This window comes from Heterodontus francisci, chromosome 4 (genome assembly GCF_036365525.1).
Source record: "Heterodontus francisci isolate sHetFra1 chromosome 4, sHetFra1.hap1, whole genome shotgun sequence".
NCBI lineage: Eukaryota > Metazoa > Chordata > Chondrichthyes > Heterodontiformes > Heterodontidae > Heterodontus > Heterodontus francisci.
Genome location: NC_090374.1, coordinates 4,355,682 through 4,368,929, shown reverse-complemented (window position 1 = coordinate 4,368,929; position 13,248 = coordinate 4,355,682). Strand labels below are relative to the sequence as shown.

General features: G+C 44.5%; 1 protein-coding gene across 3 annotated transcripts in view; it reads left to right on the top strand.

Annotated features, from left to right (window-relative positions):
- Positions 1 to 13,248, top strand: part of spef2 (sperm flagellar 2) — an 849,051-nt gene that overhangs the window by 771,861 nt on the left and 63,942 nt on the right. For all 3 annotated transcript variants that reach the window (XM_068029096.1, XM_068029094.1, XM_068029095.1), the window contains 4 exons: positions 5,114 to 5,220; positions 6,886 to 7,068; positions 7,669 to 7,761; positions 12,538 to 12,714. In XM_068029096.1, the coding sequence (XP_067885197.1) occupies positions 5,114 to 5,220; positions 6,886 to 7,068; positions 7,669 to 7,761; positions 12,538 to 12,714 (560 nt within the window). The remainder of the gene's footprint in view (positions 1 to 5,113; positions 5,221 to 6,885; positions 7,069 to 7,668; positions 7,762 to 12,537; positions 12,715 to 13,248) is intronic.

Sequence of the window (13,248 nt, the reverse complement as noted above, 5' to 3'; positions counted from 1 at the left end):
CGGCAGCTGGGGACACTGTGGAGCATCCACGAGGCAGAGAGTATCGTGGATAGCACGTATAGAGAGGTGGTCACACCGCAGGCTCAGACCCCAGAGGCAGGAAGGGAATGGGTGGCCACCAGGCAGAGCAAGAGGACTAGGCAGGCAGTGCAGGAATCTCCTGCGGCTATTCCCCTGCAAAACAGATATACTGCTTTGGATACTGTTGGAAGGAATGGCCTCTCAGGGGAAAGTAGCAACAGCCCAATTCGTTGCACCACAGTTGGCTCTGCTGCACAGGGGAGGAGTAAAAAGTGTGGGAATGCAATAGTTATAGGGAATTCATTATAAGGGGAATAGATGGGCATTTCTGTGGCCGCAAAAGAGACTCCAGGATGGTATGTTGACTCCCTGGTGCTAGGGTGAAGGATGTCTCAGAGCGGTTACAGGACATTCTGAAGGAGGAGGGTGAACAGCCAGTGGTCGTGGTACACATTGGTACCAACGACATAGGTAAAAAGATGAGGTCCTAAAAGCAGAATATAGGGAGCTAGGAAGTAAGTTGAAAAATAGAACCTCAAAGGTAGTGATCTCAGGATTACTACCAGTGCCACGTTCTAGTCAGAGTAGAAATAGCAGGATATATCGGATGAATACGTGGCTGAAGAGATGGTGTGAGGGGGAGGGTTTCAGATTCCCAGGACTTTGAGACCGGTTCTGGGGGAGGTGGGACCAGTACAAACTGGACGGGTTACACATGGGCAGGACCGGGACTGATGTCCTAGGGGGCGTATTTGCGAGAGTGGTTGGGGAGGGTTTAAGCTAAAGTGGCAGGGAGATGGGAACCTTTGCAAGGAGTCAGAGGAGAGGGGATCAAAGACAAGAACAAAAGACAGTAAGGGGAATAAGAAAAGTGATAGGCCGAGAAATCAAGGGCCAGAATCAAACAGGGACACAGTGAAAAATAATGGAAAGGGGACAAGTACTGTTAAAAAGACAAGACTTAAGGCTTTGTGCCTTAACGCGTGGAGCATTTGCAATAAGGTGGATGAATTAATTGCGCAAATAGATGTAAACAGGTATGATATAGTCGGGATTACAGAGACATGGCTGCAAGGTGACCAGGGATGGGAAATGAACATCCAGGGATATTCAGTATTTAGGAAGGACAGACAAAAAGCAAAAGGCGGTGGAGTTGCATCGCTGGTTAAAGAGGAAATAGCGAAATAGTGAGGAAAGATATTAGTTCTGATGATGTGGAATCTGTATGGGTAGAGCTGAGAAACACTAAGGGGCAAAAAAACATTAGTAGGGGTTGTATGTAGACCCCCAAACTGTAATGGTGATGTTGGGAATAGCGTTAAACAGGAAATTAGAGATGCATGTGATAAAGGAACATCTGTAATTATGGGTGATTTTAATCTGCATATAGATTGGGCAAATCAAATTAGTCAATACCGTAGAGGAGGAATTTTTGGAGGAACCAACTAGAGAACAGGCCATCCTAGACTGGGTATTGTGTAATGAGAGAGGAATAATTGACAATCTAGTGGTGCAAGACCCCTTGGGGACGAGCGACCATAATATGATAGCATTCTTCATCAAGATGGAGAGTGACGTAGTTGAGAAAAGGGTCCTGAATCTTAGTAAAGGAAACTACGAAGGTATGAGGCGCGTGTTGGCCATGACGGATTGGGAAACATTACTTAAAGGGATGACGGTGGATAGGCAATGGCAAACATTTAAAGAGTGCATGGATGAACTGCAACAATTGTTTATCCCTGTCTGGCGCAAAAATAAAACGGGAAAGGTAGCCAAACCTTGGCTTACAAGGGAAATTAGAGATAGCATTAGACCCAAGGAAGAGGCATATAAATTTGCCAAGAAAAGCAACAGACCTGAGGATTGGGAGCAGTTTAGAATTCAGCAAAGGAGGACCAACGGATTGATTAAGAAGGGGAAAATAGAGTACGAGAGTAAGCTTGCAGGGAACATAAAAACTGACTGTAAAGTTTCTATCGGTATGTGAAGAGAAAAAGATTGGTGAAGACAAATGTAGGTCCCTTATAGTCAGAAACAGGGGAATTTATTATGGGGAACAAAGAAATGGCTGACCAACTAAATGCATACTTTGGTTCTGTCTCCATAAAAGGAGGACACAGGGCTTAGTTAGAGAGAGGAACTGAAAGAAATCAGTTTAGTAGAGAAATGGTATTGGGGAAATTGATGGGATTGAAGGCCGATAAATCCCCAGGGCCTGATGGTCTGCATCCCAGAGTACTTAAGGAAGTGACCCTAGAAATAGTGGATGCATTGGTGGTTATCTTCCAAGATTCTATAGACTCTGGAACAGTTCCTACAGATTGGAGGGTAGCTAATGTAACCCCACTATTTAAAAAGGGAAGTAGAGAGAAAGCAGGGAATTGTAGACCAGTCAGCCTGACGTCGGTAGTGGGGAAAATTCTAGAGTCCATTATCAAAGATTTTATAGCAGAGCACTTAGAGAACAGTGGTAGAATCAGACAGAGTCAGCATGGATTTACGAAAGGGAAATCATGCTTGACAAATCTACTAGGATTCTTCGAGGATGTAACTAGTAGAGTTGTTGAGGGGGAGCCAGTGGATGTGGTTTATTTGGACTTTCAGAAGCCTTTCGACAAAGTCCCACATAAGAGATTAGTGTGTAAAATTAAAGTGCATGGGATTGGGGGTAGTGTATTGCGATGGATAGAAAATTGGTTGGCAGACAGGAAACAAAGAGTAGGGTTTAAATGGGTCTTTTTCCGAATGGCAGGCAGGGACTAGTGAGGTACCGCAGGGATCAGTGCTAGGACCCCAGCTATTCACAATATATATTAATGATTTAGATGAGGGAACTAATGTTATATCTCCAAATTTGCAGATGACACAAAACTGGGTGGGAGGGTGAGTTGTGAGGAGGATGCAGAGAGGCTTCAGGGTGATTTGGACAAGTTGAGTGAGTGGGCTAATGCATGGCAGATGCAGTATAATGTGGATAAATGTGAGGTTATCCACTTTGGTAGCAAAAACAGGAAGGCAGATTATCTGAACTGCTAGAAACTGAGAGAGGGGAATATGCAGCGAGACCTGGGTGTTCTCGTACACCAGTCGCTGAAGGTAAGCATCCAGGTGCAACAGGCGCTAATAAAGGCAAATGGTATGTTGGCCTTCATAGCGAGAGGATTTGAGTACAGGAACAGGGATGTCTTGCTGCAATTATACAAGGCCTTGGTGAGGCCACAGCTGGAATATTGTGTGCAGTTTTGGTCTCCTTATCTGAGAAAGGATGTTCTTGCTATAAAGGGAGTGCAGCGAAGGTTTACCAGACTGATTCCTGGGATGGTGGGACTGACATATGAGGAGAGATTGAGTCGGTTGGGATTATATTTGCTGGAGTTCAGAAGAGTGAGGGGGAATCTCATAGAAACCTATAAAATTCTAACAGAATTTGACAGGGTAGATGCAGGAAGGATGTTCCTGATGGTGGGGGAGTCCAGAACCAGGGGTCATAGTCTAAGGATACAGAGTAAACCTTTCAGGACTGATATGAGGAGAAATTTTTCACCCAGAGAGTGGTGAGTCTGTGGAATTCGCTACCACAGAAAGCAGTTGAGGCCAAAACATTGTATGTTTTCTAGAAGGAGTTAGATAAAGCTCTTGGATCTAAAGGGATCAAAGGGTATGGGGGCGAAAGCGGGAACAGGTTACTGAGTTGGATGATCAGCCGTGATCATAATGAATGACGGAGCAGGCTCGAAGGCTCGAATGGCCTACTCCTGCTCCTATTTTCTATGTTTCTATGTAAAAGCTTGGTCAAAGAGATAGATTTTAAGGAGCATCTTTAAGGCGGAGAGGCGGAGCGGTTTAGAGAGGGTATTCCAGAGCTTCTGGTCCAGACAGCTGAAGACATTGCCACCAATGGTGGAAAGATTCAATTCAGAGATACTCGAGGCCATAATTAGGAGTGCAGATATCTCGGAGGGTTTGGGGGCTGAAGGAGATTACAGAGAAAGGGAGGGGCGAGGCCATGGAGGGTTTTGAAAACAAGCGTGAGAATTTTAAAATCGAGGTGTTGCTTAACCTGGAGCAAATGATTTACCTCACACTATTCTGCATTGAATTTAATTTGCTACATGTGTGCCCATTCCACCAGCCTGTCTTGAAATCTATTACTGTCTTCCTCACTGTTTACTACGCTACCAGGTTTAGTGTCATCTGCAAATTCTGAGGTTGCACCAAGTCCATTAATGTATATGAAAAACAGCAGTGATCCTAGTACTGAACCTTAGGGAACTCCACTGTATACCTCCCTGCAGTCTGAAAGACAGCCATTCACCACAATTCCCTGTTTTCTATCCCTTAGCCATTGTTGTAGCCATGCTGCTACTGCTATTTTTATCCCAGTGTTTTCAATTTGGTTAACAAGCTTAATTGTGGCACTTGATCAAATGCCTTTTAAAAGTTTGCAGAAACATCAACTGTACTGCCCTCATCCACCCTCTGTGCTACCTCATCAAAAACACTCAATCAAGTTAGTCAAATGTGATTTGCCTTGAACAAATCCATGCTGACTCTCCTTTAATATTTTATTCTTGTCCAAGTGCTGATAATTTTCTCCTGGATTATTGTTTCTAAAAGCTCCCCCAGGACTGAGGTTAAACTGACTGACCTGTAGTTGCTGGGTTGATCCTTCTCGGCTTTGTTGAACAAGGGTGTATATTTGGCACCATCCCTGTATCTAGGGAGGATTGGAAGATTGTCGGCTGCACCTCCACAATTTCCACCCTTCCCTAGCAATCTAGGATGCATCCCATCTGGACTGGGTGACTTATCCACTTCAAGTACTGCCACCTTTTCTAGTACTCCCTCTATCTATTTTTATCTCATCCAGTATGCTGGCAACCTCCCTTTTTAGCTCAAAATGTAAGTCATTCAGTTACCCAAAACCAGCCTCTGATTCTAGAATTAGAAGTTTCTTTTGCTCCCCTATATATGCATCAGAATTTCATACAATAACTCCCTAATCTACAAACTGCTACCCGAGTGAAACTATTGCTCTCCGGATGGATCATTGCTTTAACCCAATCTGTAATCTTTCAATTTTACATTGCAGGTTTAATGACGAAAAAGGCATTGATTGAGATTTTACAGGACCTGGTATCACTAGACCTTGGCTCAGACCAACTGCCTGACCCATGGAGCTCCATCTCTTACTTACAGGTGTGCAGACTCATACCTGAGTTACTGACATTCCGCACCATACATTATCCTGAATACTAACACAGAATCAGATCTAGAACCTGAAACAAATTCATCCATTTTAAAAGGTGACCTGCAGTGACGTTTTCGACTCATGCTAAGATATCATGTGTCACATGATTTAACTATAATTCTATGCACAAATTTCAATGCCATGTCCATGTGCTAATCTGACATGGTGGAATGGCAAATCACATGATGGGTTAATTATTATGAGTAAAACCACTTTCTGTTTTACATCAAGATTGCAATTTTCTGCAGTAATTCTAAATGTATTTCATTAGCTCTAAAACTCTGTCCTGAAGAAAGACACCGTATTTTGTAAAAATTTCTCCATGTTAATCCAGCTCCCTCATACTCTCACTCAGTAACCCCTCTACCCTCAGTGCCCTGTGTTACTGACTGTATCTCTACTGATGTTAATTCAGCTCCCTCACACTGTCACTCAGGAACCCCTCTCCCCCCAGTGCCCTGTGTTACTGACTGTATCTCTACTGATGTTAATCCAGCTCCCTCACACTGTCACTCAGTAACCCCTCCCTCCCCCAGTGCCCTGTGTTACTGACTGTATCTCTACTGATGTTAATTCAGCTCCCTCACACTGTCACTCAGGAACCCCTCTCCCCCCAGTGCCCTGTGTTACTGACTGTATCTCTACTGATGTTAATCCAGCTCCCTCACACTGTCACTCAGGAACCCCTCTCCCCTGAGCACCCTGTGTTACTGACTGTATCTCTACTGATGTTAATCCAGCTCCCTCACACTGTCACTCAGTAACCCCTCTCCCCCCCAGTGCCCTGTGTTACTGACTGTATCTCTACTGATGTTAATCCAGCTCCCTCACACTGTCACTCAGTAACCCCTCTCTCCCCCAGTGCCCTGTGTTACTGACTGTATCTCTACTGATGTTAATCCAGCTCCCTCACACTGTCACTCAGTAACCCCTCTCCCTCCAGTGTCCTGTGTTACTGACTGTATCTCTACTGATGTTAATCCAGCTCCCTCACACTGTCACTCAGTAACCCCTCTCTCCCCCAGTGCCCTGTGTTACTGACTGTATCTCTACTGATGTTAATCCAGCTCCCTCACACTGTCACTCAGTAACCCCTCCCTTCCCCAGTGCCCTGTGTTACTGACTGTATCTCTACTGATGTTAATCCAGCTCCCTCACACTGTCACTCAGTAACCCCTCTCTCCCCCAGTGCCCTGTGTTACTGACTGTATCTCTACTGATGTTAATCCAGCTCCCTCACACTGTCACTCAGTAACCCCTCCCTCCCCCAGTGCCCTGTTACTGACTGTATCTCTACTGATGTTAATCCAGCTCCCTCACACTGTCACTCAGTAACCCCTCTCTCCCCAGTGCCCTGTGTTACTGACTGTATCTCTACTGATGTTAATCCAGCTCCCTCACACTGTCACTCAGTAACCCCTCCCTCCCCCAGTGCCCTGTGTTACTGACTGTATCTCTACTGATGTTAATCCAGCTCCCTCACACTGTCACTCAGTAACCCCTCTCTCCCCCAGTGCCCTGTGTTACTGACTGTATCTCTACTAATGTTAATCCCTCACTGTGTCGACTATCAATCCCTTTATATTATTTTTTTTGCTACTCTCTTCTTCCAGGTGTTGGATATCACAAGGATGCTGGCTGCAGAATCAGATTTGGTGGACTGGCGGCAATTCCTGCTCTCTGCCGCTCAACCATGGCCTTACCCCTCCCTGAAGGAACTGTTGGACACCAAGAGCAGGTTCCAGGCAATAGATCAGGCAGGCACTAGCTGCGTAACACAGGAACAGTACGATCAGGTACAGTCACACGACAAAGAGAAGCACGACTCAGTGCCACCCCACACAAGTGAGCCTGCAACGTGCACAGATCGTCAACATAGGCCCGCAACACAGACCCCCAACTCAGACATGCAACACAAATACACAACACTACTCAAAACAGAGGCCCTCTCTCCCTCCACAAACACACACAGTGCAGATACAGTAACTACCTCCTCTCCCCTCCTCACTACGCTGATGGGGATCTGTCCCACTCGGGAGCCTATTCTGCATAGATTGTGCATTGAAACATCACATGTTGCAGCCTTCATTGTTCTGTTTTTCTCTGTCTCTCTGTCTACCTCTCTTTGCCTCTCTCTTTGTCTCCCTGTAACTCTGTTTCTCTCTTTCTGTGTCTCTCTCAGTCCCTCCCTCTTTCTCAGTCTCTTTCTGTCTCTCTGCTCCATCCTGTCCCTCTCTCCCTCCACATCCACTGTGTGTTCTCTGTCTCTTTCAGGGATGGGCAACAAATGTTGGCCTTGCTAACACCACCCACATCCCATAAAAGAAGTTAAAAAACTGCATGCTCTGTTATCTCTGTCTCTCTATGTTCTAAGTTTCAATGTTTTATGATTGCAGGTGGAGTTGTGGTTTAAGGGTGAGACTGAGCTCCAAGTTCCAGAGGATCCGGTAGCCCCTCTCCTGTTCCAGAGACTGGGCCAACTCAAGAAGGTAGAGTTACCAGAGGACAGATTGAGAGTGCGGTTAATAAAGCATACAGTATTCTGGGCTTTATTAATAGGGGCATAGAGTACAAGAGCAAGGAAGTTATGTTGAGCTTGTACAAGACACTAGTTTGGCCTCAGCTGGAGTATTGCGTCCAGTTCAGGGCACTACGTTTAAGGTAAGGGGTGAAGGCATTGGAAAGAGTGCAGAAAAGATTCACGAGAGTGGTTCCAGGGATGAGAAATTACATTTACGAAGATAGATGGAGTGTTTTCCTTGGAGAAGAGAAGGCCGAGTGGAAATTTGATAGAGGAATTCAAAATCATAGAAATATAAAAAATAGGAGCAGGAGTAGGCCATTCGGCCCTTCGGGCCTGCTCCGCCATTCAAAAAAGACCATGGCTAATTGTCCAATTCAGTACCCTGTTCCTGCTTTCTCCCATCTCCGTTGATCCCTGAGGGCTTTGGACAGAGTAGATAGGGAAAAACTATTTCCACTAGTGAAAAACTCAAGAACAAGAGGGCACAGATTTAAGATAATTATCAAAAGAAACAATGGTGACATGAGGAAAAACTTTTTCACAAAGTGAGTGGTAGGATCTGAATACACTGCTAGAGAGTGCACTGGAGGCAGGTTCAATCGAGGCATTCAAAAGGGAATGAGATAGTTACCTGAAAAGGAAAAATGTGCAGGATTATGGGGAGAAGGCAGGAGAATGGCATCAGGTGAATTGCTCACTCAGAGAGCCAGTGCAGACACGATGGGCCGAATAGCCTCCTTCTGTGCCGTAACAATTCTGTGATTCTGTAAGTGGAGTTCAGGATTGGACTGGGGAACCTGTGCCAGTTCACCTCCATTGTCCCATCCCTCAATATCGCAACCACTCATATATTGCTACACTTTCTGCTTCCAGAATCTCCATTCCAAAGTCTCACTACCCATAAGGATAAACTTTTCTTTTCAGTGAGTGGTTCAGATCGGGAATGCACTGCCTGAGAGTGTGGTGGAGGCAGATTCAATCACAGCTTTCAACAATAACTACTTATATTTATATAGAACATAAGATCATAATAAATAGGAGCAGGAGTAGGCCATTCGGCCCCTCGAGCCTGCTCCCCCATTCAATAAGATCATGGCTGATCTGATTGTGGCCTCAACTCCACTTTCCTGACTGTTCCGCATAATCCTCGACTCTCTGGTAGATCAAAAATCTGTTTAACTCAGCCTTGAATATATTCAATGACCCAGCCTCCACTGCTCTCTGGGGAAGAGAATTCCAAAGATTAATGACCCCCGGGAGAAGGAATTCCTCCTAATCTCCTTCTTAAATGGACAACCCCTTATTTTGAAACTGTGCCTCAGAGTTCTAGGTTCCCCCACAAGGGGAAACATCCTCTCAGCATCTACCCTGTCAAGCCCCCTCAGAATCTTAAATGTTTCAATAAGATCATCTCTCATTCTTCTGAACTCCAATGAGTATCGGCCCAACCTGCTCAACCTTTCTTCATAAGACAAGCCCTTCATCACAGGAATCATCCTCATGAACCTTCTGTGAATTGTTTCCAATGCAAGTATATTCCTCCTTAAATAAGGAGACCAAAACTGTACGCAGTACTCTAGGTACGGTCTCACCAATGCCTTATACAGCTGCAGCAAGACTTTTGTACTTTTATACTCCATCCCTCTTATAATAAAGACCAACATTCCATTTACCTTCCTAATTACTTTCTGTACCTGCATGCTAACTTTTTGTGATTCATGCACAAAGACACCCAGCTCCCTCTGTACTGCAGCATTCTGCAGTCTCTCTCTATGTAAATAATAATCTACTTTTCTATTCTTCCTGCCAAAGTGGACAACCTCACATTTTCCCACATTATACTCCTTCTGCCAAATTTTTGGCCACTCACTTAACCGATCTATCATCCTTTGCAGACTATTTGTGTTCTCCTCACCTATCTTTGTATCATTAGCAAATGTGGCTACAATATACTCAGTCCCTTCAGGATGGTTTTGGGGCTGGAGGAGATTATAGGGACAGGCAAGGCCATGGAGGAGTCAAAAGGGAATTGAATAAGCACCTGAAGAGAAAAATTTGCAGGGCTACGGGGAAAGCAAGGGGGAGTGGGACTAACGGAGTTGCACTTGTGGAGAGCCAGCACAGACATGACGGGCTGTATGACCTCCTTCAGTGCTGTAACAAACATATATTCATACAATATACATAAAAATTAGGAGTAGGAGTAGGCCATTCGGTCCCTCGAACCCACTCGCCATTTGATAAGATCATGGCTGATCTGATTGTGGCAACAACTCCACTTTCCTGTATACCCCCTATACCCTTTGATTCCCTTCTCAATCAAGAATCTATCTAACTCAGCCTTAAAAATATTCAATGACTCTACCTCCACTGCCCTCTGGGGAAAAGAATTCCACAGACTAACAACCCTCTGCGAGAAAAAATTTCTCCTCATCTCTATCTTAAATGGGCGACCCCTTATTTTTAAACAGTGACCCCTAGTTTTAGTCTTTCCCACAAGGGGAAACATCCTCCCAGCATCCACTCTGTCGAGTGGTCTCAGGATCTTATATGTTTCAATGAGATCATCTCTCATTCTTCTAAACTCCAATGGATACAGACCCAGCCTGCTCAATCTTTCATCCCAGGAATCAGTCGAGTGAACCTTCTCTGATCTGCTTCCAATGCAATTATATCCTTTCTTAAGTAAGGAGACCAAAACTGTACACAATACTCTAGATGTGGTCTCACCAATGTCTTGTACAACTGTAGCAAAACTTCCCTACTTTTATATTCCATTCCCCTTGCACTGAAACAACATTTCATTTGCCTTCCTAATCTCTTGCTGTACCTGCATGCTAACCTTTTGTGATTGATGTACCAGGACACCCAGATCCCTCTGTAAAACCAAGTTCTGCAATCTCCGTTCATTTAAATAATGTACAGCTTTTCTATTCTTCCTGCCAAAGTGGACAAGTTCACATATTATCCTCCACATTATACTTTCCCACAATATACTCCATCTGCCAAATTTTTGCCCGCTCACTTAACCTATTCTAAATCCCTTTGCAGACTCTCAATCTTGGCAACTTACTCTCCTACCTATCTTTGTGTCGTAAGCAAATTTAGCAACTATACATTCTGTCCCTTCATCCAAATCATTGATATAGATTGTAAATAGTTCAGGCCTAGCACTGATCCCTGTGGCACTCCACTATTTACTGCTTGCCAACCCAAAAATGACCCATTTATGCCTATTCTCTGTTTCCTGTTAGCTCATCAATCCTCGATCCATACTAATATGTTGCCCCCTACACCATGAGCTCTTATCTTGTGTAGTAACCATTCTCTGATTCTACTATTTTATCAAATGATTCATTGAACCAGATTTTTCAAGAACAAGTAAAACAACTGTCATAGAATCATCGAATGATACCTGGGGATGGTAGTGGTAATGTTACTGGTTTAGTAATCCAGAGGCCCGCTCTAATGTTCTGGAGACATACATTCAAATTCCATCGAGGCAGCGAGGAGAAATCAAATTCACTTAATTAATAAATCTGGAATTAAAAAGAATGAGACTAACAGATTGGCGTAAAAACACATCTGGTTCATTAATGTCCTTCAGGGAAGGAAATCTGCCATCCTTACCCAATCTAGCCTACACGTAACTCCAGATCCACAGCAATGTGGTTGGTTCTTAACGACCCTCTGAAAGACCTAATAAGCCACTGAGTAGTTTCATTGTTGATGGGCAATAAATGATAGCCTTGTCAGCGATGCCCACACCACAAGAATGAATACAAGTAGCTAGCAATATGATAAAAGCAAAATACTGCAGATGCTGGAAATCTGAAATAAAAACAAGAAATGCTGGAAATACTCAGCAGGTCTGGCAGCATCTGTGGAGAGAGAAACAGAGTTAACGTTTCAGGTCGGTGACCCTTCAACACTCCCCCCTGCTCTCATGCTCACATCTCTGTCCTGGGATTGCTGCAGTGTTCCAGTGAACATCAACGCAAGCTCAAGGAACAGCATCTCATTTACCGATTAGGCACACTACAGCCTGCCGGACTGAACATTGAGTTCAATAATTTCAGAGCATGACGGGCCCCCCCATTTTACTTTCATTTTTAGTTATTTTTTCTTTTTCTTTATTTTTTTTGTGTTTATTTTATTTCATCTTATTTTGTTCAGTTTGCTTACCCACTTTTTTTTCATGTTTGTACTTGTGGCTGTTCAGTTTTCAGTCCGTTAACACCCTATCTGTACTAATGCTTTATCTTTCAACACACCATTAACATATTGTTTGCCTTTGCTCCACGACCTTCTGGTCAACTATTCTGTGACCTTGTCCTATCTACACCTTATCCTTTGTTATCTCTTGCCCCACCCCCACTTTACTCGCTTATAACCTTTTACATTTCTAATATTTGCCAGTTCTGAAGAAGGGTCACTGACCTGAAACGTTAACTCTGCTCCTCTCTCCACAGGTGCTGCCAGACCTGCTGAGTATTTCCAGCATTTCTTGTTTTTATTTTATTAGCTAGCAACATGTCCTGTTTCAGGTCTCTGTAATCCTGACCAGCGCTTTCTCGTGACCTCCACTCCAGCCTTCACAGAAAGGACATTTCCAGTCTTTCAATCGGAATTCCCCCAGAGAGGTGTAGCCAGGCATTATGAGCCCTCGACCTGACTCAGCTCCTGTCCCTTGTCTTCCTGCCCCTGCTGATTGTTCATCCTGCTGCCTCTTTCCCCGCAGGTTTTCTTTACTGTGTTTGCCGATGAGAGCCGGATGCCACCAGAGCTGGATTATAACAACATGCTGCTGTACTTCGCGGCACACCATGACCCTGTCCAGGGATTCCACCGATCACTCAGCCTTGCCACTGGCACACTTCTCCCCTGGATACCAGCCTCCACCTCCAGTTTGGTCAAGGTGAGCTCCTGGAGGCATGGGGCAGTGTGGAGGGAACTTTACTCTGCATCTAACCCCTTTTTTAAAAAGCTAACCCTTTTTTTTCTGAAGGTGACCTTTATACCCAGACCCCTTTTAGGTATTCTATGTCGAGGGGGCCCTCATTCCTCAGGCCCCCTTTATAGACATTTGAAAATAACTGAATCAAAGAATGGATTAAAAAAAACTCAAATCAAAATGCCATTCTTGGCGTCGATGATGTACTCCAGCCCCCAGTCGTGGAAGGCCTCAAGCGAACACCGCATGCTCCTTCTCCAGGGACACCCGGGGGCGAACGTAACTTTTTTTTTTCTTTTTTTTAAAATTTAGAGATACAGCACTGAAACAGGCCCTTCGGCCCACCGAGTCTGTGCCGACCAACAACCACCCATTTTTATACTAATCCTACCCTAATCCCATATTCCTACCACATCCCCACCTGTCCCTATATTCCCCTACCACCTCCCTATACTAGGGGCAATTTTTAATGACCAATTTACCTATCAACCTGCAAGT